Here is a 25,295-nt window from a genome sequence, read left to right as displayed (position 1 = left end):
AATCTACTCCTGAAATCATTGTTGCACTATATGCTAACTAATTTGGATGTAAATTTTAAAAAATAAAAAAAAACTTTTTAAATAGAATTACCCTATAAGCTAGCAATTCCACTACTAGGTATCTGCCCAAGAGAAATGAAAACATATATCTACACAAAGACTCAAATATGGATTCTTACAGAAACATTTTCATAATTAACCAAAATGTAGAAACAACCCATATATCCATATACTGATGGTTAGACAAAATATGGGCTATCTATACAATAAAATATTACTTAGCAATACAACTTAATGGTATACTGATATGTTCAAGATAGATGAATCTCAAAAAACATGCTGAGTGAAAGAAGCCAGTAATAAAAGACCACATATTGTATGATTCTTTTGAAAAGAAATACATAAATTTATAGAAACAGAAAATAGATTCAGTGAGTGCCTAGGGAAAGGAATTGGAAGAAAGGGTTAAGTTATTTGTCTTTCTCTGTATGACTTATTTCACTTAGCATAACCCTCTCCAGTTCCATATGTTTTTACTCTTATGTGAATCCTGAGAATCTTAACAGAAGTCTATGGGGGAGGGGAAGAAAAAAAAAGAGGTTAGAGAGGGAGAGACTCTTAAAAACTGAGAAAAAAACTGAGGGTTGATGGGGGGGTGGGAGAGAGGGGAGGGTGGGTGATGGGTAGTGAGGAGGGCACCTTTTGGGATGAGCACTGGGTGTTGTATGGAAACCAATTTGACAATAAATTTCATATTTAAAAAAATAATAAATAAATAAATTGGTGAAAATAAAGTCAACTTTGTTTTAAAAAAATGAAAAGACAATAAAAAGAAAGGGCTAAGGGAGGTAAGGTTTTTGGGGAGGTAATGAAAATGTTCTAAAATTGGATATGGTAATGGTTCCATAACTCTGTTAAGTATATTAAAACCCATTGACTTTTTAAAAAAAATTTTTTTTAACGTTTTTATTTATTTTTGAGACAGAGAGAGACAGAGCATGAATGGTGGAAGGGCAAGGAAAGAGGGAGACACAGAATCGGAAGCAGGCTGCAGGCTCTGAGCCATCAGCCCAGAGCCCGACGCGGGGCTCGAACTCACGGACCGCGAGATCGTGACCCGGGTGAAGTCGGACGCTTAACCGACTGAGCCACCCAGGCGCCCCAAAACCCATTGACTTTTACACACTAAACAAGTGAACTTGAAAGTGCAAAAAAAAAAAAAAAAAGGTTCCATTCTCCAACATTATCCTCGCCAACACCTGTTGTTTCTTGTGCTGTTGATTTTACCATTCTGACCGGTGTAAGGGTGTATCTCATTGTGGTTTTGATTTATATTTCCCTGATGGTTAGTGATGTTGACCATCTTTTCCTGTGTCTGTTGGACATCTGGATGTCTTTGGAAAAGTATCTATTCCTGTCTTCTGCCCATTTCTTAACTGGATTATTTGTTTTTTGGGGTTTTATATGCTCTTTATATATTTTGGAATACCAAACTTTATCAGATATGTCCTTTGTAAATATCTTCTCCCATTCTATAGGGTGCTTTTACTTTTGTGGGTTGTACACTTCGCTGTGCAAAAGCTTTTTATTTTGATGAAGTCCCAACAGCTTAATTTTGCTTTTGTTTCCCTTGCCTCAGCAGACATATCTAGAAAGAAGTTGCTTTAGCTGATGTCACACATTACTGCCTATGTTTTCCTCTAAGATTTCAATGGTTTCCTGTCTCAAAATTAAGTCTTTCATCCATTTTGAATTTAGTTTTGTGTATGGTATAAGAAAGTGATCCAGTTTCATTCTTTTTCATGTTGCTGTCCACTTTTCCCAACACCCTTTGTTGAAGAGACTATTTTCCATTTGGATATTCCTTCCTCCTTTTTCAAAGATTAATGACCATATGGTTATGGATTCGTCTCTGGGTTTTCTATTCTGTTCCATCGATCTATGTGTCTATTCTTTGCTCAAGTACAATATTGTTTTGATCACTACAGCTTTGTAATAAAACTTGAAGTCCAGAATTCTGATGCCTCCAGCTTTGCTTTTCTTTTTCAAAATTTCTTTGGCTATTTGTAGTCTTTTTTTATTCTATACAAATTTTAGGATTGTTTGTTTCAGCTCTGTGAAAAATGTTGTTGATATTTTGATAGGTATTGCATTAAATGTATAGATTGCTTTGGGCAGTTATAGACATTTTAACAATAATTGTTCTTCTAATCCATGAGCAAGGAATTTTTTTCCATTTCTTTGTGTCATCTTCAGTTTCTTTCATCAGTGTTTTATACGTTTCAGAGTACAGATCTTTCATCTCTTTTGTTAGGTTTATTTTTAAGTGTCATATAGTTTTGGGTGCAATTGTAAATGGGATTGATTCCTTGATTTCTCTCCCTGCTACTTCATTATTGTCTATGGAAATGCAAAAGATTTCTGTATGTTGATTTTATATCCTGCATCTTTGCTGATCTGTATCAGTTCTAGCAATTTTGGGATGATTCTTTTGGGTTTTCTATACAGACTGTATGTCATCTGCAAATAGTGAAAGTCTTACTTCTTTTCTTGCCAATGTAATTATTTTTAGTGTCTGATTGCTGAGATTAGGACTTCCAGTACTATGTTGAATAACAATGGTGAGAGTGGACATCCCTGTCTTGTTCCTGACAAAAGAGGAAAAGCTCTGAGTTTTTCCCCATTGAGGATGATATTAGCTGTGGGATTTTCATATATAGCCTTTACTATGTTCAGGTATATTACCTCTAAACCTGCTTTGTTGAGGGTTTTTAACATGAATTAATATTGTACTTTGTGAAATGCTTTTTCTGTATCTATTAAAATGATCATATGTTTCTTATACTTTCTTTTATTAATGTAGTGTGTAATGTTGATTGGTTTGCAAATAATGAGCCACCCTTGCAGCCCAGGAGTAAATCCCACTTAATTGTGGTGAATGATTCTTTTAATGTACTGTCAGATTCTATTTCCTAGTATTTTATTAAGAAGTTTTGCATCCATGTTCATCAGGGATATTGACCTGTAGTTCTCTTTTTTAATGAATATTTTCTGGTTTTGGTATCAGGGTAATGCTGGCCTCATAGAATGAATTTGGAAGTTTTCCTTCCAATTCTATCATTTGAAATAGTCTGAGAAGAATGATACTAACTCTTTCTTAAATGTTTGGTAGAATTCACCTGTGAAGCTATCTGGCTGTGAACTTCTGTTTGTTGGGAGATTTTTTAAATTTTTTTTTTCAACGTTTATTTTTATTTTTGGGACAGAGAGAGACAGAGCATGAACGGGGGAGGGGCAGAGAGAGAGGGAGACACAGAATCGGAAATAGGCTCCAGGCTCTGAGCCATCAGCCCAGAGCCTGACGCGGGGCTCGAACTCACGGACTGCGAGATCGTGACCTGGCTGAAGTCGGACGCTTAACCGACTGCGCCACCCAGGCGCCCCATGGGGAGATTTTTATATACTGATTCAATTTATTTGCTGGTTGTGTCTGTTCAAGTTTTTTTTATTTCTTCCTGTTTTACTTTAGGTGGTTTATATGTTTCTAGGAATATATCAACTTCCTCCAGATTATCCAATTTGTTCGCATATAATTTTCCGTAGTATTCTCATAATTATTTGTATTTCTGTGATATTGGTTATTTCTCCTCTCCTCTCTCTCATTTGTGATTTTATTTATTTGTGTTCTTTTACTCTTCTATTGGATAGGTCTGGCTAGGGGGGTAATCAATTTTATTAATTGTTTCCTAGAACCAGCTCTGGGCTTCATTGATCTGTTCTATTGCTTTTTCATTTTCTATATCATTTATTTCTGCTCTAATCTTTACTATTCCCCTTCTTATGCTGGCTTTAGGCTTCATTTGTTGTTTTTCTAGCTCCTTTAGATGTAAGGTCAGGTTGTTAATTTGATATTTTTCTTGCTTCTTGAAGTAGGCTTGTATTGCCTACCATACCATACCTTGTATGTTCCTTCTGAGGAGTGCTTTCACTGCATCCCAAAGGTTTGGACCATTACATTTTCATTTTCATTTGTTTCCATGTATTTTTTATTTCCTCTTTGCTTTTCTTGTTGACCCATTCATTGTTTACTAGCATGTTGTTTAACCTCCATATATTTGTGGTATTTCCAGGTCTTTTCTTGTGGTTAACTTGAAGTTTCATAGTGTTATGGTCAGAAAATATGCATGGTATGATCTCAATCCTTTTGTACTTGTTGAAGCCTAATAAGTGATCTATTCTGGAAGATGTCATATGTACACTTGAGAAGAATGTGTATTCTGTTGTTTAAGATGGAATGTTCTGAATATATCTGTTAAGTCCATCAGATCCAGTGTGCCATTCATAGCCATTGTTTCCTGGTTTCTTTTCTGTACAGATGCTCTGTCCATTAATGTAAGTGGGGTGTTAACGTCCCCTACTATTATGGTATTATTATGAATTAGTTTCTTTATGTTTGTTATTAATTGTTTTATACATTTGAGTGTTTTCATGTTAGGTGTATAGATATTTACAATTGTTGTATACTCTTGTTGAACTGTCCCAGTTATTATTATATAGTGCCCTTCGTCATCACTTGTTATAGTCTTTTTTTAAAAATCTAGTTTGTTCAATATGAATATTGTTACTCCAACTTTCTTTTGATGTTCATTTCCATGATAAATGTTTCTCCATTCCCTCATTTTCAATATGCAAGTGTCCTTCGGTCTAAAATGAGTCTCTTGTAGGTAGCTTATAGGTGGGTTCATTTTTTCATCCATCCTGACATCCTATTTTTGATTAAGGTTTTTAGTCCATTTATAATCAGAGTAAGTATTGATACGTAGGTATTTACTGCCATGTTATTACTTGTTTTTTTATTGTTTCTGAAGATTTTCTCTGTCCCTTCCCTATCTTTGTCACTTCTGGTCTTTCCTTTCCACTCAAAGAGTACCCTTTAATATTTCTTGCAGGGCTGGTTTAATGATCATGAACTCCTTTAGTTTTTGTTTTTCTGGGAAAGTCTTTATTTCTCCTCTATTCTGAATGATAGGATTGCTGGATAGAGTATTCTTGGCTGCAGATTTCCCCCATTCAGAATTTTGAATATATCCTACCACTCCCGTCTTGGCTTGCCACCTTTCTGTTGAGAAATATCCAGCTAGCCTTATGGGTCTTCCCTTGTAAGTAAATGACTTATTTTGTTTTGCTGCTTTTAAGTTTTTTTTCTTTATCAGTGTATTTTGCAAGTTTAATTACTATATGTGTTGTTGTTGGCCTGCTTTAGGTGATTTTGACAGGAGTTCTCTGTGCCTCCTCAATTTCAATGTCTGTTTCCTTCCCCAGATTAGGGAGGTTTTCATCTATAATTTCTTCAAATAAAAATTTCTGAACCCTTTTCTCTCTCTTCTCTCTTCTTTTTCTGTCTTTTCTTCTTCTTTCTCTCTCTTCTTCTGAGACTCCTATAATATGAATGTTTTTACATTTGGTAGAGTCACTGAGTTCATGAAGTCTATCCTTGTGTTGCATAAGTCTTCTTTCTCCCTTTTGTTCAGCTTCGTTATTTTCCTTTATTTTATCTTCTATATCACTTATTCATTCCTCTGCTACTTCCATCCTTATGTTCATTGCATCAAGTCTGATTCTAATCTCAGTTACTGCATTTTTCATATTTTACTGTTTTTTAACTGTTTTATCTCTGCATTATGGAGCTCCCTGAATCTTCAATTCTTTTCTCAAGCCCAGTGTGTATCCTTATAATTGTTGCTTTAAATTCTCCATCAGGCATGTTATTTATCTGTTTTTCTTAGATCTCTGGTTGTGACCTTATCTTATTCTTTCATTTGGGATGAATTCCTCTCTTTGCATTTTGTCTAAGGCTCTGTCTTCTTCTGTTGTTAGAAGAGCCCAATACGTTTCCTGCTCCTGAGAGTAATTGCTTTATAAAGAAGAGGTCATAGAGTGTCCAGGGCCTGGCACTTCAGGGAGTGTCTGCTGTGTGCTGCGTACACTCTGCTGCTGGGTTTTGGCTATTCTGTCCTTCAAGCCAGTCTTCTACAGAGTCTCTTCTTGCTGGAAGTGGTCACAATTTGGTACCTGGCCAGAATGTGGTGAGTTTTAACTAGGTGTACACTGGTCTGCTTGTGAAATGAGACCTGATACTACTTACACTAGAACTGAAGCCCTGTAGAACTCTGTAGTTAGGAGATGTGCTGGGGGGCGGGGGCATTGTTCTAAGACTGGAGCAGACTAGATTGAGTGGGGCAGTACTTTCAGAGCACAGGGTGTGGGACTTAGAATAAGCAGATTAAGCAACCACTATTGGTGCTCTGCTGTTTACCACATGTGGCTCTGTGTTTAGGCTGAGGGGCAAGGGGGGAAATGGTACCAGCCAGCCTCTTTGTCCCCAGATAGGAGTCTTCATGACCCACTGCTCTCAGGAAAGCACACTGTCTGCCTCTGGGTTCTTTGCCTGCCTTCCCTCCAGGAGCAGCTCAGTGCCCTCTGGGCTCTCTCCCAGCAAGACTGGTGACTTTTAAAAGTCCAGGTTTTAGGGATAGGGATGTGGTGTGAGCAGGGGTCTCTCACTGGTCTTCTAGGAAAGTTTCTCACTATGCTGGAACTGAGGCAGGTTTGACCCACAAGGGCAGTCATGCCAGAATGCAGGGTGTGGGAATTGGTATAACCGGGTTAGGCAGCCAGTGTCAGGGTTGAGCTGCTTACTTCAGGTGGCTCTGCACTTATGCCAAGGGATGGGAGAGGGAAATGGCATCCACAGGCTCCTTTGTCCCTGGAGAGGCATCTCTGTGAATGCTACCTCTAAAGAATGCACTTCAAGAAGAGCAAACAATTCTCCTCTGTGTGCCACAGGTATTCTTCAGATAACTATTTCCATACCATCTGCCTCTAGGTTGTTTGCTTACCTTCTCTCCAAGAGCAGTGTAGGGCCCTCAAGGCTCTATTCTAGCTAAGCCCACCAACCTGAAAAAAAACCTTTAAAAGACAAACTCTAGTTTGTCTTTAAGCCCCAGTGGTTACAAGAACTCATGAAACTCAACCCCTCTCATTTTCCCAGACAATGACTTTGTGAACGTGTTCTTATGCACTACTCTGTGTGTTCCTCTTTCTCTGCTCTTTCTCTGTGGCCATCAGTCTCTCCCCTCTGCAGCACCTGCAGAGAAATGTGTTTCTCCCTCAAAACACATTTCTGCACTTCCTACCTTCTTTGATGTGACTTCTCTCCATTAAGTTGTGCAGTTTGTTCTGTCAGTCTTCAGGTTGATTTATGGGGTATTTAGAATGATTCGATAGCTATCCAGTTATGTTCCTGGGATAAGACAACCCTAGGGTTCTCCTACTATGCTGCCATCTTAGCTCCAACTATCACTCTTTTTGAACAGACTTTTAGTTACAGCAGTTACAAGTAGTAAGAACTTGGTGCACCTGGATGGCCCAGTTGGTTAAGTATCCAATTCTTGATTTCAGCTCAGGTCGTGATCTCACAGTTGTGAGACTGAGCCCATGTCAGGCTCTGTGCTGGGCGTAGAGTCTGCTTAAGATTCTCTCTCTCCCTCTCCCTCTGCCCCCCCTCAAAAAAAAGTAGTAAGAACTTTTAGTTTTGTTTAAAAAAAAACAAGCTCTAATAAAAATCAGAGATGGATAGGGGCCAATATGGCAGAGCAGCATGGAAGCTTTTTGCTTCTCTCATCCCTGAAGTGAAGCTAGATCCACACCAAACCATCTAGCACACCTAGAAAATTGATCTCAGTATTAACACAACAATCTGCACAACTCGAACCACAGAACTCGCCAAGTACATGGCGTGGAGGGGTAAACTGGGGGAGAGAGAAGCCATGGAGGGTAGGGAGCTTTTTTTGCTTGTGGAGAGAGGATGGAATCAGGGGGAAGAGTACAGGAAAAGCACTCCCTGAAAAGCAGCTGGAGAGAAAGAGAAAGAGTGGAAACACCCATAAGGGACTTAACAAGAGAAGGAGAGAGTTTAAATACCATTAAGACTGTAAACAGGGGAGCATAGAATCTGAAATTCCACATCTCGATACCTGGTGGAGCTCTGGTGGGAAGGGCAAGTCTGCAGGAGCAGAAAGTGAGATCTGAGGGGTCCTTGAGCCACACAGGGAAAGGAGGTTCCACTGCTGAGAGGACATTTGGTAGAGGCTGTGCAGCCTCCCCACAGGCAAAGGTCCCAGAGGACCCCTGAAAACAGCCACATTTGATGGTATTGGAACAAGGACAGTAAGGGGCTGTGAAACCTGTCACCAGATGTGTGCTGTGATTTACCATAATCCCTGAAACACTGCTGCTACACAATTGCGCTTTTTCTGGGGCAGGCTGGTACCTGGGCACTGGGTGGTGTATGGAAACCAATTTGACAATAAACTTCATATATTGAAAAAATAAATAAATAAAACCAGACTTCCAGGTAGAGACCCTGGGACTAGATAGTCTAACTATAAACTTTTAGAAAGGCATGTTTCCCATCTCTGCTCCTCATCTCATTGCCTTTCCATGTCCTCATCAGCCTTATTTACCCCAATTTCTGACAAGTATTATAATTTTAACTCAAAATTTTTCTCAGCTATTGAATTATTGGGACTAGCCGCTAAATATTACTCTCTGATGCCTGGTATTGGCAACATAAACAGATACTGCAGGCACAGTAGTAAGCATAACATCATGAGGAGACAAAGAACAGGTGATGGTACGGGTATGTGACATGAGAATTTAACCTCAGCTTTTCACACACACACAAATCTCATTATGACCCAAAAAATATGGTGGGAGAAAGGTGGGAGGACAAAGTTCTACTTCCTCATTTTTTCTTTGCTGCTCTGCCTTTTATAAAAGTAGACTACATGCATGTGTAGGCTTGCCCACGTATACATCTTTTATTTCTTTGTGTATGTATAGTATGTAAACCAGTCTAAAGGAGAATGGGAATGAGATTTTAAAGAAAATTTAACCAGTATGAACAAATTATGGTAGAGAAAGGTGAGCTGATGCCCACTGGTTAAATTAACTCAAGCAAATCACCATGAGTGGCCAACTGGCAGGATTGCTTACAAATATACACAGCGCTGTTTATTATGTTTCTTGACTTATCTCATTGGTTATAAATCATGGTATCACAAACCTGGTAAGAAAGCTTCCAGGCTTGCATCTAATCCAACCTAAACCATCTACATGTGCTAAACAAATCTGGCCATACTTTTCCTTCTCTATCCAAAGGTCACTTATGCAGTTGACATGTTTATATAATCTTTTTGGACACTATTTTCTGACTACACTACATTGGTTGCGTTAACATGGTTTTATTAGTGTTTGGTCTGCTAGGTGGAGAAAAGACTTCCTTCTGAGCCTACTTACCTTGGATTTCATCCTCATTTTCTTCCCAGGGCTCTTCATTTGCTAGCAGTGGGTTCTGTGACTCATTCATAGATCTCATAGGGAAGGAGTGTCCATCACCAGGGCTGTTGGGGAAAGGAAGAGTGAGCTCTCGCAGCTGACATAGACTTTTCATGAATGTTATAGCCCTCCTAGAAACAGGAGGGTGTTCTTAGAAAGATTTAAACCATTTATCTTATTGGCTAAAGCCATGGTGGCATAGGGGTTTACAATAGCATCATTTAGTTGCTGTATTGCTCTCAATTTCTATATCTTGTTTGTCTGCATCAGTGTCAACTGTTTTGGTTAGTAAGTAACTGTTTAACTTGTTTCCCACAATGCCCAGTTATGGCAAAATGAACATATAGCAAGCTTCATATGATTATCCCAATTTATATCTCATTATCTTATTGCTTGGGTTCTAAATTTTCAACAAAAATTAGCAGATTCAGAACCACTGATATAGTGGAGATCAGCTGCTGTGAACTGCTGATAAATAGTAATGTCTGAATGCCCTGTTATTTGGCTTGTATGGTAGAAAGGTTATTAGGAACTGTGGGAAACAGCCAGAGTGTGGCATCTCTAGGAGTGCAGATTCTGGGGGCAATTACCTGCATGTGGGATCCACTTGTAGATATCTATGGCAACCTAGGGCCATCTCCTTGGTTAATCTCTGGCCACTAACAGTTGGGATGCATTGGAAGGAACTAAGTTGGTCCTGAATATAGTGGGCTACAGTTTGAACATTTGATTATATATATATATATATATATATATATATATATATATATATATCAATGTGTTGCAAATTTATATCTGAGTGACTCTTGGATTACTCATTTTATATTACTTACGCCTTTTCTCCTGTTCTTAATTGTGGTTAACTGAAAGTTGATAGATTCTATTGATAGCTCTCTGCAGAGGATGTAAGTATACTGATTATAAGTGAATTGGCTTTGATTTTGGCTTTTGATTTTCTATTCCAGGAAAGACTCATTTTAGACCTCCCTTTGATGTAGTGATAGGGTGTGTGTATTTGTGTGGGTATGTGTGTTAGTGGAGTGAAAATAATTGCTGGTGACAATTATTAATCAACCTTACCCACCAACATAGTTTTGTCTTATGCTTTATAGCCAGTATAGTAGGATATACCACAGATCTTAAATAAATGAGCCTGTAAAACAATGACTAGTACAGAGGAAGTATCAGAGCAATGAGTAAAGGGAAAAAGAAAATTTTCCTTAATTATCACCCTGTTCCAACAAAGTTTCCTCAAATAAGTGAACAGACAGATGTATCCCTCTCTGAGGAATGGATCTAAAGAGAGCTTCAAGACAGTATAAATAAGCTTTGCTACAGAGACAGTTCACTTGGTGTTAGTTCAATGTGGTTCACAAAGTCACTCAGGGGACACAAACTTGTCTTCCATTCACTGCTTTCCTTTCATTCCTGCTTCAGTTCTAAGAATTACCTACAATTTCTACAACAATCTTTGTTCCTGCTTTTCATTTTAATTACCTTCATAAAAGTAATACAGACATTTCACCTCAAAATATGAAAATGGAGACAAGAAAAATATTAGATTACTGCCCTTTCCATTTATCCACTTATAGTATTTTTAGGTTATATGTCTCCTATGTTTTTCTTATGTGTATATCTGTACATATTTTTATTCAGAGTAAAAATCAGTTGTATTCTACATTTTTCACTTAAAACATAGTGAGCATTTCTCTTAATTGTGTCATAGTCTTAACATAGTCGTACTTTTGACTACATAAAATTCCAGTCAGTGGGGATATATACAGCATATTGTTGCATTTTTAGTTTAGATGTTTACTAATTATTGGCTGGAAATAATGCTGTGATGAACATTTTTGTGCCTAGTTTGTTTTTAGGATAGAATTTTAGAAGTGGAATTACTTGACAATGGACATGGGGATTCTTGTGATTTTTGATATATATCACCACATTCATTTATAAAGGAGTGGTATCAGTTTACACTACTTCAAAACATGAGAATGTCTATTTATCATACCTTCACTTCCTAATTTCTCTTTACTAATCTAGGAATAAAAAACTTGGGGAATAGATTTTTCATTGGACTTATGACTGATTGCATACCACAATTAAAATTGAATTTGGCTACTTCAAGGCATGGTTCAGCCTCAGCTTCTTTTAGTGGTAATAATTACTTACCTAGACCCAATAGGTATTAACCAGAACTTCTTGTTATCTCCAAACACCTGCTGGATATTTTTGATGAAGCCAAGGTTGAACCCATTTTTCTCTGGGCCACTTGTAAACACTGGAGTACAGAAGGCCTCTAGGGCAAGATAGGAAGTTGAAGAGGAAGAAAGCAATAAAGGAACAAATGTCAGGACGAACATGATTTTATAGTACACCATGAATGTTACTTGATTCTACACTATCTTTTTGTTGTGGTAATATAGGCCTCTCATGCTTAGTTATTGCTAAATTACTTAGTAAAAACCACTTTAATCACATAATAAAAGTAATTTTGTTATTAAATACAAATAATTGGTACTCTTTGAAAAAAAGGCAGAAGAAACACATAATGGTAGAAATAATTAATCAGCGATGGCAGTACTACATATTTTGTGCTGCTGGATGTAAGGAGTGAAAGGACAAATTTAATAGTACTTTATTTGAATCTAAATGGCAACAGCAGCCAAATGGTCTCCCTCTTTAGAACTGGGACTAAAGTAATGATGCATGAAGAGATGGTAATGACATTGATTTGATTTGGAAACATTTCAGAAATGATGTTTACACTGAAACCTGCAATGCAAGAAACTGAGTTTTACTCAAGAAAAAATGTCAGTGGGTGAACTATAATCACCTCAAAGACTGAGGAATTGGACCATGTTAGTACACATTAGTTTTAGACACACATTTATTCCATTAAGCAAACACTTTCACTGTTGGACTGGCTGCATCTAGCCATTTCCCATTTGTTCTTTTGTTATCCTGAAGCTTTTAGTACTTTCCTACTTTGCAGTTATGTCTAAGCCAAATGAACTGACATACCACCCTAGCAAGTAAGTGCTAGATATTTGGTTTAGAAAAGGAGTGTAAATACTTTCTTAGCTGTTAGCATTATTGGTAAATGGGTTCCAAATGTAAAGTGGCTTTTGTACTAAACTTTCCTCAAATATATCTTAGCTAAACATTCAACATTTGGATACTTTCTCCTTATTCCTCATGCATTAATTTGTATACAATGTAAATATTTGTTTCACTATAGATGAAACAAAATTGTTGCACTGGAATCCATCAGAAACACAATTCTCCAAATAACAGATGAAAGAATAGAGTAACAGAAAAAATGTTCATTTCTTGCACTAATTTTCTAGAAACTCACTTGTTCAGTGTATTTATCTCATTCCCAGTCCTCCACAGCTCCTTGATGATTGTAGATATCCAATGATTTGTTGGTTTGAATTCTTTCTCAAGACTCTTTTTTTTTAAATTTTTAAAAATGTTTATTTATTTTTGACAGCGATAGAGAGACAGGGCATGAGCGGGGGAGGGGCAGAGAGAGAGGGAGACACAGAACCGGAAGCAGACTCTAGGCGCCGAGCTGGCAGCACAGAGCCAGATGCGGGGCTTGAACTCACAGACCGCGAGATCATGACCTGAGCCAAAGTCGGACATTCAACCGACTGAGCCACCCAGGTGCGTCTCAAGACTCCGTCTTTGGATGCACTCAATAATTTAGATTATTCTATCTTTATTAACCTTCACCTCCCCCTTCTGGTGTTCCTTTCTGTACTGTTTTTTTTTTTCTTCACTTCCTCAGGTGAACACCTTTTAGAAATTTTGCACGTCATAAATTTGGGGAGCTATAACCCAGTATCAATTATAAAGAGCAATGGTCAATTTTGTTTTTCTGTGAGGTTTCATTTAATAATGCTTTCTTTAGTTTGCAAGCTTCATTCACTATGGCTCTCCAGTTTGGTAAAACATGTTTACATCTGTCTCAGTTTAGAGGCAAAGGAACGTCACTAAAACTAAAATGCCTCACTGGAACTTTTTCTTTTCCTTGCAAATAATCTACAGGCTACTATGATATACATTAATGTGTTTTTTCCCTAGTCTTAATATCCAGTCTTACCTAAGGTGGTTTTGTTTCTGCTGACAAGCCAACAATGGTAACCAAAGAGAATCACAAGGCTGACAAAAAACATGCAGGCCACAAAGAGGAGAAAAAGAACATGGAACTTTGAGCGAACACTGGGCAATTCCCCCTAGAAAAGAAATAATAAGTAAATAGAAACAAAAGATTAAACTTTTCAGGTTTAACTAGTTTTTATATATGTTAGCACTTTTATCATATGTATAAAGTGTCTAGCTGCAATTAAAAAATAGATTTTATAAAATTTTTATGAGTTCTTTCTGTTGATGACCATACCACATTATAGATATGCTTCCAGCCTAAAAATTATAGCCTAAAATGGATCCTTGATTAAGTTCAGTGTAAAATAGAGTATATAATGCAGCAATTAGAGCAGTGTAAAAAAAGGATATACTCAGGTCATAATTGGCATGCAATCTCTTAAAGCTTGTACTACATTTAGTTTGCAAATTATGAATCATTTGGTCAGAGATGATCTTGAGGTCATCCTCTTGTCTCAAGATGGGTTATTCTGAAATACTTTATATGTCATGTTTCCTTGAATATATGTGTGTTGAAAATGTCACAACATATGTGTGTTGAAAACAAGTTAAGACATATAGGTAGAATTTTAAAATATTCTACCTATAAGTTATAACCTGATTTAAAAGCTACTGTAAATTTTGTGTTGTTCTTTTTTATAGCTGAAATAGAATATGCTGGTATATCACATCCTGTGAAATAGTTCTTTAAACATTAAAATCAAAGAGGATTTGACAGGCAATTGTAAAAGTAGGTAGCTAATGACTTTTATAGTTATCTGTGACATCTTATTTTCTTTTTTTACATGCAGTCCTAGACCAGAATAAATTTTCTAAAGTTTTATAGCATGCACGGTGTATAAATTTTGTCTTTTGAAGAGAACCTTAGAAAACATTTTCAATTTTGGAGTGGGCAGTTGAGAGAACTTGTGATCATTGTTTTGGCATGATGAATTGCAATAAAGTATTTCCCAAATGCTCTTGAGTAATAAAGTTAAAGGTGATACTTGATTGAAGTGGACCGTAACATTAGGATCTGGTTCTACTTCAGTTTGGAAGGAAAAATTAAGACTTGAAAACACTTGGCAAATTGACATAGCAAAGATTTTTTTTCTTCTCGTAAAGAAGATTTTTATTCATTTTGATGTAAGGAAATGTTAAGGATCTTTCAGAGTGCATATATGTGAAGGATGAAGATAAGGGGAAGTCAGTCAGTCAGGTTTTTTAAGCTGAGCAGTGGTCTGAGTGAAATTTGCATGTGGGCAGAGCACCCCAGGAAATGGATACCTCAAGGACTTAAACCTTCAGGCAATTTTATCTGAAGCTCCTTTCTGAAATGTTCCTTCCACAAAATCTTGACCCAAGCATGCAAACTGAATTTGATTGGTTTGTGTTTGTTTTTTGTTTTTAAGTTTTCTTTTTCTTTTTCTTTCTTTCTTTCTTTCTTTCTTTCTTTCTTTCTTTCTTTTCTTCTTTCTTTCTTTTGAAAGAGAGAGAGACAGAGAGGGAGAGAGAGGGATGGAGAGAGAATCCCAAGCAGGCTCTGCACTATCAGCGTGAAGCCCGAAGTGGGGCTCAAACCCACAAAACATGAGATCATGACCTGATCTGAAACCAAGAGACAGATGTTTAACAGACTGAGCTACCCAGGTACCCCTGTGTTTGTTTTGTTTTAAATTTATGGAAAAGATTTTATATGTTGTTTTGTAGTGGTTTTGGCCTAGCTGGGTTTTTGCTTTCATAATCTCTGCTTTTTGAGTATATTTGTTAAAGTTTTTAAATCTTACATTTATTTTACTTCTAATCTTTCATGTTTAAATGGGCAATAGGAAATGTCTATGCAAGAGGGATTGATAGAGTCAGTTCACACCCTGGTTGGCTGAGCTGGAAGTCTTTTCCTCTCCTAATTACTTTTGCAGAATTGTCTTTTTTTTCTGCCAAAGGATATTCCTTGATAAAGTCCTTTTTGTTGTTGTTGTTGTTGTTGTTGTCGTTAGAAGAGGCTGATGGTCCTATGTTCAAAATTACCTTCTCAGGAGATAACCAAGCTAAATTACTCAAAGCAGTAACCACCAGAACAGTTCAGGGGAATATTGGTAGAATAATACTACTATCTTGGTTCTAAAATAATTCATAGTCTCTGTGAGGAGATTCACGGCCCACTGTGGAAAGTGTATATTACTACTTTTTTCATAAGGCAAATATCAATTTCATATAAAGTAGCTACTCTTTAAGTTAATATATATAGGAAAAATATGCTCTGATGGTCTTCTGAATTCTTTATTTCAAAGGAGCTATAGCTTCTCCATAGCAGGACCATAATGGGCAATAGTATATGGTACAGTGTTTAAAATCATTGGGCTTAGCGTGAGACAGCTTCTAGTCCTGACTTTGAAACTTACAAGCTGGGTGATCCTGAGCAAGTCACTTAAGAACAATAAGCTTCAGTTTTATCATTTTTAAATGACACTAACAATTCTTGTTTGGTGTACTTTACAAGGTTGTGGTGAGGATAAGATGAGATAATAGATATTAAAGTGTTTTGAAAATGGCAAAGTATACAAATGGGGGTTGCTGTTCTTAGAACTGCTAGTCTCCTTGATACATGGTTTTTAAAATATATGGCAGTGTTTACTTTTCATTTTAAGGTAAGACTCAATTTAAACTGAGAAAGCCATCTCTAAACCACACCAAAGTGCTTTATGGCTGGAGAGACTGCAAAGAAGCGTTTCTCTCTATTGTCAATTCACTTTTCATTATTAGGAGAAGCCAAAACAAGTTTTCTTACATCCCATCTGTCAGGCATGAGCTAGTCTACTATAGAGAAAAAAATGAGGGACTAGGAGAAGGACAAGACTATGTTCATCTTGTGATTGTGAATACTGACATATTTCTGGTAATTCATATCCAAATATTATCTTTCAAGAGTAAAAAAAAGCACACAGCACCTGGAGGGCATTGTGGTATTTGATTATTGATTGACTTGGAGGGTTAAGGCAAAATATATAAAATGCAACATTGTTTACTTTGTTATGAATTCTTAAATAGTAGCCTATTGTGTTAAGGACCAAGTAAGGTCTGTAGTGAAGACCAAGGCTGACACTTTCCCTGCTGAATTGGATACAGATTTTCTTTACATTCAGAGTAGTAGTTCAGTGTGTAAATGGGATGCCAAACAGGTCATGAAAACCTGAGCAATAGAGAAGAGATCCTGTGCTGTGGAAAGGAGCCAGAACCGCCAAGATAGTGAAATATTTTGTATTTGGGGAAAATTTATGAGAAAATTTCATTTTTGCTTATACTTTTGTATCTCTGAGTTGAAGATTTTGATATCCATTATATAATTCCTGATTCTTATAGTTATTAAATATCTGTATTGACTAAGCAAGTTGAAGGGAGAATGGAAAGCACATATCACTATAATTTTCTACACTATATTTTCTACACTAGCAGGGATCAAAGCCTTAATTAATAATTTAAATATTCTCAGGTATTTAAGTTCTCACTGCCTTGTGTTTCTCCTTTGTTCTCCAGTTTATTATGAACTAGATTTTGGTCACAAGATTCACATTCTTTCCCGCTGCTTTACCTATTCACCTGAGGTGAGATATTCCTGTTTATATATGCGCTTGTGCAACTCCTAAAGTAATAACTAGTAGCTCTGTCCAAATCTGTCTTTTGCCATTTAGGTTTAGTTTGGACAGCCCTCATCATGGGAGGTTATGATATCTTCACTGCTGTACTGGAGTTGTGGGGAAGGGATATCTTTTGGAGTCCATTGGCATGAAATAAAAAAAAAATCACTACAGAAACTAGAGATTCAAAATTAGTTTCAACATTTTAAAAATCTATAATTGGTAATAAGTGGATTTTTATAATTTGACTAGATAAGTAAATTGTAATGCATCACTGAGAGTCAAGAGGTTATGTTCCTAAAGGTCTTAACAAGCTTCTCATGTATGACAGAAATGTGTAAGTGGAATCCTTAAATAACAAACTCCTAAATCTCAGAATATTCAACATGGGAAACTTGTTTTTGCTGCCTTTCCTTCTGGTTACCTTAGTATTAGCTATTTCAAAATGTAAAAAGAAAAGTTGAAAAAACGTCACAGATTGGAGTAGGTATGTGTTTTTTCTAGGGGTGACCTGTCATGATTATTTAACTTACTCTCCAGTATTTGATGAAATAGTTGAAGACTGTTGTAGCAATGTACAGGCAGTAGAGAACAGAATAAGCTAAAAACTGAAGAAAGAATTTGTAGTTGGAAAATCCAATGCAATTATTAACCCTGAAAAAAGAAAAAAAGAAAAACTAATTTGAAATCAGGATCCATTGAGAACACACTGATACATAAGTGAACTAAGCAATGGAAATACATAACTCCTGCTGCTTCATTATGTGTTGTGTAGAAACTCAACATAAATAGAAGTGCCTTAATAGGAACAGACTGGAAAAACAAGTTCATGTTTCATTTGTTTCTCCTTTCATTTACAAGCACAGAGACACCTGGCCTACCTAATAGTTCCAGACTGGTTCCTGACACACACAAGAAAACTTGAATCTTGGATACTGAAAACCTATTACAATCTCAGCAGCTACACTTAGTACAGTGAGGCATGTTCTCTTTTTAGTTGGACAGTTCAGACTGGTTCTGTAGGTCAGACATACAAAATTTGGAGAAGAATTACTGAAGTTAACAATCTAGAATATTTCAAACTTCAAGATAGCTAAAAACAGAACTGAATTGTATAATGTCAAAGAAGGGAACTTTTTGTGCTCAATTTCATTACTACACCCAATTACTAAAGCTAATGGACAAAAGACTGTGAGCTTTGTGAGCCCATGAATTCACCACCATACCTTTGGTGGTATATTTATTTTTGCTTAAAAATGTCATGCCTCCCCTCCCCCCCCCATGCAAATACAAAGCCCAGTGATTTATGGTTGTAGAAATAAGCATGTTACAACTATGCTTAGGAAACTATGCATTTTAAGCAACTCTTACTCTTTCAGTGGAAAGGAATGAATCAAAAGGACATACCAAGGGCAATGATGGTCCATTTTTAATACACACCTACAAAAGAAACAAAGTACAGTGTGATAAGTGGACCTATAGAAATGAAGTAACACCTCATAATTTAACTCAAGATCTCACTAGTATTTTTACATGGTACCAGTACACTCATTCCTAGATTTCCAATATACATTATTCCCAAACTATTTGGACATCAATTATTTCTAGGATGAGCCAATCAGAACAGTTTATAGAATTATGCTGGAAGCAAGTTACATGCCTAGAAGTCTAAGGTATCTCCCCTCATTTTTCTCAATATACAGATTAATAAAAGTACAGAAGAATACATATGGCTACAGTCTGTTAAAATAAAAAAAAAAAAAACAAAACAAATGGAGACCATCCTTGAAACTTTCCTGAGCACACAAAACTAGTTTAGTCATACAAACAAACCTTAATTTAGCTTATTTTGTAAGACTGACTTGACCTGGGTCATTTCTTGCTTATGTCTCTGGAAATCATCAGCAATACTTAAGCTGTTTTCTAAGGTCGATATAAAGTAACGATTTACCAAGTCTCTTTCATTTAAGAAAATTCTAATATTTTAACTAATCACTGTGAAGATTAAACAGGCCTTGTTTTCCACTATATAAGCTGTTTTATAACGATGTACCCAGTCTCATTTTATGTTTTGGTTTGAGTGCTCCTGGTTTGTAAATCGTCTTTTTGTTGTATGCACAATGAAATTTTACTAATTACTACTCTGATGATTCATTTGTTTTACATTGGCTATTGCTGAAATTTTGACACACCTGTTTGAATCAAGGGCAAGAGAAATGTGGGTGGAACATACACCCAAGAAGAAGGACATGAATATTATATTTATTAACATAAAAATGTGATTTTATAAAGTTGGAGCAATTAGAGTAAGAAAATAAAGTAGAATTGAGGTACAACCCAAAATATAAAGTGATTATCCATGCCTAAAAACTTATATGAATCATAAATAAACATATAAGGGAGAAGAGACAAATCTCCCATGCAGAGATTTCTTCACATTATTTGGAAGAATTCCAAATAATTTATGTATATACTCTGCCTTTAAGGAGGGGGGCATAATTCCTCTGTTCTTTAGTGTGGGCTATATATAGTAACGTCCTTCCAAAGAGTAAAGGAAGGAGGGGGGAGGAAGAGTAAACTTACATTAGAGAAAACTGACAAACACTGTCTCAGACAAATGAACAAGATTAATATTGCAGTGATAAGTCATGTTCATAGTATGTGCCCTTGATACAATACAGTGATAATGGTACTTTACCTCTATAGTCTTCCTACCCAAAACACAGTACCCAAGTCTAACCATGAGAAAAATATCGGACAAATCTCACCTGAAGGATATTCTACAAAATACCCGATCATTAATCCTAAAATCCTAGAAACTATCATGGTTATTGAAAACAAGTAAAGTCTGAGAAACTGTCAGAGCTAAAAGACCTTGAGAAGACATGCCAACTAAATGTAATGTGGTATCCCAGGTGGGATCCTAGAACAGAAGAGGAACATTAGAGAAAAACTGTGGAAATGTAAATAGAATATGGGCTTAAATTAGAAATAATGTATTGATGCATCACGTGGGTGGCTCAGTTGGTTGGGTGTCCAACTTCAGCTCAGGTCATGATCTCATGGTTCACAAGTTCAAGGTCCCAAGTCAGGCTCTGTGCTGACAGTTTGGAGCTTGGAGCCTGCCTCAGATTCTGTGTCTCCCTCTCTCTCTGCCCTCCTCTCTCTCTCTCAAAAATAAATAAACATTAAAAAATTAAAAAAATAATGTATTGATGTTGGTTCATTAATTGTAACAAATGTATCATATTAATGTATGATGTTGATAATAGAGGAAACTGGATGTAGGACATATGAGAACTATAATCACAATAATTCTGTAAATCTAAAACTGTTTCTAAAATAAAGCATTTATTTTTAAAATGGGGTTTTATATATTTTTCCTATCTTTGGAATAATTTGAATCATCATCATCCCAAGAGGGTGCTTGGCATGTGCTCATTATGATTGAAAGGAAATGTTCTTATCTAGGCATGGTCACATGTTAGCATCAGTCATTTTGTTGTCTAAGCAACCATCATCACTGGCCAAGCTCAGCCCAGGGGAAATATGGATGTCACTTACATGGCACAGACAGAGCAGTGGTGGCAGCGATCTGGCTTGATTAAATGGCACCGGTCACAGAATCTAACAGCTATAGGAAAAATCAGGTGGTTAGCATTGGTTAGGGCTCAATATGACACCACATATCTTACTAGCCTATCTGAATGGCTTGTTATACACTGATTGTGGGTAGTCAAACTCATTTCAAGTTACCAAGAAAAAGGCAGATCACAGAAGAGAATTGTGGTATGTATTTTTTCTCCTGTTAGATCAATCTTGAAGGTACCTTTTGGGGGATGAAGGTGAAGGGAAATGTTTTCATATCTGTATATATGATAATATGATTCGGTATTATAAAACAAACCTTACTGTCAACTGCTTGAGTGATCTTGGGAAAATCATTTAGATTGCTTACTCCAACTTTCCTATCTGAAAACAATTAATTCAATTGACCATTTCACAGATAAATGAAGTAAAGACTTGAACCAATCAAGTGACTTACTTGCACATAGCAAGTGAGTGGCAGAATTGTGACCACTACAGTTTTCTGACTCTAGTTCATTCAGGGCCCTCTTCACTCTGTAAGTCTGATATAAAAAACACATTTCTCTTTCCCTTTTTCCTTCCTTCCTTCCTTCCTCCCTTCCTTCCTTCCTTCCTTCCTTCCTTATTTCCCTTAGATGAAAGGCATTTTCCTTTTCTACTCATTTTTTCTCTGTTCATTGATACAGTATGACTGTGTTTAATGTAATTATTATTAAGTGTAACAATTAAAATCATGAACAATTTGAGCTAATATAATAATTCCATCTGAAGTGTACATTAAGCACACATAACTAAGTCAGCATAAGTGAGTGCTAATTTAGCAGTTTGTGTTTATTTCTAGCAATGGAGGGGCGACAAAAGCATGGGTATAACTGAGGCAATGAAGAAGGGAGAGGGTCATGCATGTTGAATTCATTTAGCATTGAACTGAACAGTCAATGCCATTGCCCAGTTTAAGCCGCCATTATCTCTCATTTAGATGATCGCAATAGCTGCCTAATTATTTACTCTGCTTTTATTTCTGTCCCCCACAATTCATTCTTTATAGAATAGCCAAATGATCTGTTAAAATGTGAATCAGATTATATCACTCTTCACTTGAAACCTTCATTGTACTTGCAGTGCCTGGGTGGCTCAGTTGGTTAAGCATCTGACTTCAGCTCAGGTCATGATCTCACAGTTTGTGAGTTTGAGCCCCACATCAGGCTCTGTGCTGACAGTGTGGACCCTGCTTGGGGTTCTATTTCTCTCCCTGTCTCTCTGCCCCTCGCCCACTTGTGGTCTCTCTCTCTCTCTCAAAATGAATAAATAAATAAATAAATAAATAAATAAATAAACTTAAAACACCCTTCAAACACCCTTGGAATAAAATCCACACTCCTTTCCATGGCCTGAATCATCTGGCCTCTGCTTGGCTCTTCAATTTTAACTGGTATCACTCTCCACCTGCTATACTCTGGTCACACTGGCTATATGTTTGTTCTTCTAATACTGTAAGCTTGCTCCTATCTAAGGGCCTTTTGTACTTGCAGTACCTTCTGTCTGGGATGTTAGTCCCTCTGTTCTTTATTTCCTGCTAGTTACTTTTTTATTATTCAGGTCTCAAATAAAATGATATTCCTCAGAGAAAATTTCTTTATGTCATTAGGGCGGCAAACAAATGATTCAAGGGTCCAGAGAATAGTTGGTAGTGAGTGGAGCAGCCAGTTGAAGACTGTGAGAGAACCTGAGAATTCATGCCCTGTTTAAAAAGAGTTGCTACTACTCGGCTTTAGCTAATTTTTGCCATGTGAAAATGTAATTGAATATTGCCAGATGTCTGAGTTTTCAAGAGAAGCCAGAAATATGAACTTTCATGTGGAAAATTACAATTGTTAAAAATTAAAAACAAGTGCAAAGTTTTTTTTTCAATTCAACAAATATTTATTGATCTGTGAATAGTGCCCGACGCTGAAAAAGGTACTACCAATACAAAATTCAGTATGAGATGAAGCTCCTTGCCTTTAACTGGCTAACAATCAAGGAAGGAGAAAACACAGGAAACCAAATAATTATAAGATAATATAAACAAGTGCAAAGTTTTAAAAGATACATTAGAGATCAACAAAATGTATCTCAGGTCCAATTCATCCCACAGGCCTTCAGTTTGTAACCAACCTCTGTTCTATCACATCATTCTGTTTACTACTGTGATAAATTATACAAATAATTTCCTCTCTACTTTTCACTATATTTCAGTGTGCATGAAGAATTTTAAAAAATCATGAGAACTATGACATCAATACTCTAACAAAATTAATAAGTCCTTACCCAGACCATATTAAAATTCCCCCAATTGCCACATAGGACCTTAATAAATGATTGTTGAATAAATAAATGATAGATAAACACAGATGTCTAACAGTATAATTCCCACATCCTTGAAACATGATCTTTCTTATCAGAAACATTAGGATATCTTGTCAAAAGAGGCTTCATTTTCAAATTTTGAAAGGTGGAGAATTGTTTCAGCTAGTACTCTTCTAGTTACACAGATGAAAACGAAGAGTAAAACTCCATAGTGGATATTTACCCAAGAAAGATGACATATCTCTGCACAAATACTTGTGCAAGAATATTCATGATAATTAAGCACTGGAAACACCAAATGTGCATCAACTGGTGAATGGATAAACAAACTATGATATATTCATACAATGAAATACTACTCAGCAATAAGAGAATAAAATAAAAATCAATGTGAATGAATGTCAAAAATATTATGCTATATAAAATAAGCCAGACACAACAGTACATACTGTATGATTCCATTTATATAAAATTCTAGAGCAGGTAAAACTAATCTATGGTGGAAAACTAGCAGAATAGTGGTTGTTGGGTACCCAGTACTCCTACTGGGTAGGAGTATAAAAGAAGTTTATGGGGTGTGGTAATGTTTATAGGGGTTTTGGTTACATTGATATGTACATTTGTCAAAACACCGAATGGCACACTTAAGATTTATGCATGTCTTTATATGCAAATTTCACCCAAAAAAGAATGATAAAATATATAGGTAGGTGTGTATTGATATCTGATACTTACTTTAAAATGTATCAAAAAATAAGATGGCTTGATGGGAGATGGATAGAGGGATGGATTTGTGGAAAGATAGGTGATAAAGTAACATAGTAAATGTTAGTGGTGGACTCCAATGCTAAGTATACAGGTGAGCCTGTGGATATATATGACAGCCTTTTTGAGATCCTTGCTGATCTGCTTCTCTAGGTGACTTTCAATGAACTGACCTCCACTCCCAGTTCTTGTGTAAACTGGTAGCTTTTTGGCCATATCGATGAGCATCTGCTTCTGGACCTCAGGTCTTTCTTCATTTTCATAGCGTTCTTTGTCTGAATAGGACAAGTGGAACTAGAAGCAGAAGTGAAAAGTGAGACTTTATTCTCCAAGATTCGAATAAAAGATTAAAACAATAATAACTATTCAGATGAAAATATTTGTTACCTATCCTTGAAGTCCAGATACCAATTTGGCTTATAACTTTCTCAGGATAAATATCTGAATTATTTTATCTGACTTTTATCTCAGTCTTCATAAGTCTATGTGATAGGTGGTATTGTTTTATAAATAAAGAAAATAAAACTTAGTGAGGTTAAGTACTTTGTCCATGGTTATACTCATTTAAGCAGCATGTAGCAAAACTGAGCTCTAAACCCAGTTCACTTGATTCTAAGATTTATGCCCTTTCCACCCCATTATACCATAATATGATGTTATATACAGATATGTAACATCTTGCTGTTAGGACCCTGTTGATGATTAACTATGATTGTTATTAAGTTGTATGTTTTTTTTTTCACACCTGTCAGAATGGCTAAAATTAACAACACAAGAAATAATAGGTATTGGTGAGGATGAGGAGAAAGGGGAACTGTCTTGCACTTTTGGTGGGAATGCAAACTAGTGCAGCCACTCTGCAGAACAGTATGGATGTTCCTCAAAAATTTAAAAATAGAATAGTGCAATTGCACTACTAGGTATTTAACCAAAGGATACAAAACTACTGATTTGAAGGGTTACATGCACCCCGATGTTTATAGCAGCATTATCAATAATAACCAAGCTATGGAGAGAGCCCAAATATCCACTGACTGATGAATGGATAAAGAAGATGTGGGATACATATATAGTCAGAGAAAGGCAAATACCATATGGTTTCATTCATATGTGGAATTAAAAAAAAACAGAACAGCCAATCATATGGGGAGGAGAGAGGGAAGCAAACCATGAATTTTAAGAAAACATAGGAAAAAACTGAGGGTTGATGGAGGGAGGTTGGTGGGAGATGGGCTAGATGGGTGATGGGTATTATGGAGGGCACTTGTGATGAGCACTGGGTGTTGTATGTAAGTGATGAATCACTGAATTCTACTCCTGAAACCAATATTGCACTGTATGTTAATTAACTGGAATTTAAACAAAATTTTGAAAAAAAGTTGTAGGTATTTTTCATAGATGACA

General features: G+C 36.4%; 1 protein-coding gene across 1 annotated transcript in view; it reads right to left on the bottom strand.

Annotated features, from left to right (window-relative positions):
* Positions 1 to 6,666: 6,666 nt before the first annotated feature.
* ZDHHC15 (zinc finger DHHC-type palmitoyltransferase 15) overlaps positions 6,667 to 25,295 on the bottom strand; it is a 168,125-nt gene continuing 149,496 nt past the window's right edge. The window contains exons 4-11 of the mRNA XM_047097810.1: positions 24,065 to 24,185; positions 20,754 to 20,823; positions 18,597 to 18,629; positions 17,723 to 17,843; positions 13,514 to 13,646; positions 11,575 to 11,701; positions 9,361 to 9,464; positions 6,667 to 6,710 (exon numbers count right to left, since the gene is read on the bottom strand). Of these exons, the coding sequence (XP_046953766.1) occupies positions 6,667 to 6,710; positions 9,361 to 9,464; positions 11,575 to 11,701; positions 13,514 to 13,646; positions 17,723 to 17,843; positions 18,597 to 18,629; positions 20,754 to 20,823; positions 24,065 to 24,185 (753 nt within the window). The remainder of the gene's footprint in view (positions 6,711 to 9,360; positions 9,465 to 11,574; positions 11,702 to 13,513; positions 13,647 to 17,722; positions 17,844 to 18,596; positions 18,630 to 20,753; positions 20,824 to 24,064; positions 24,186 to 25,295) is intronic.

This window comes from Lynx rufus, unplaced genomic scaffold, assembly GCF_022079265.1.
Source record: "Lynx rufus isolate CCGP_SWC_20201006 ecotype Redwood Valley unplaced genomic scaffold, mLynRuf1.p SCAF_42, whole genome shotgun sequence".
Lineage (NCBI taxonomy): Eukaryota > Metazoa > Chordata > Mammalia > Carnivora > Felidae > Lynx > Lynx rufus.
Note: the sequence above shows the minus strand (reverse complement) of the source record. Positions and strands in the feature narration are given on the sequence as shown.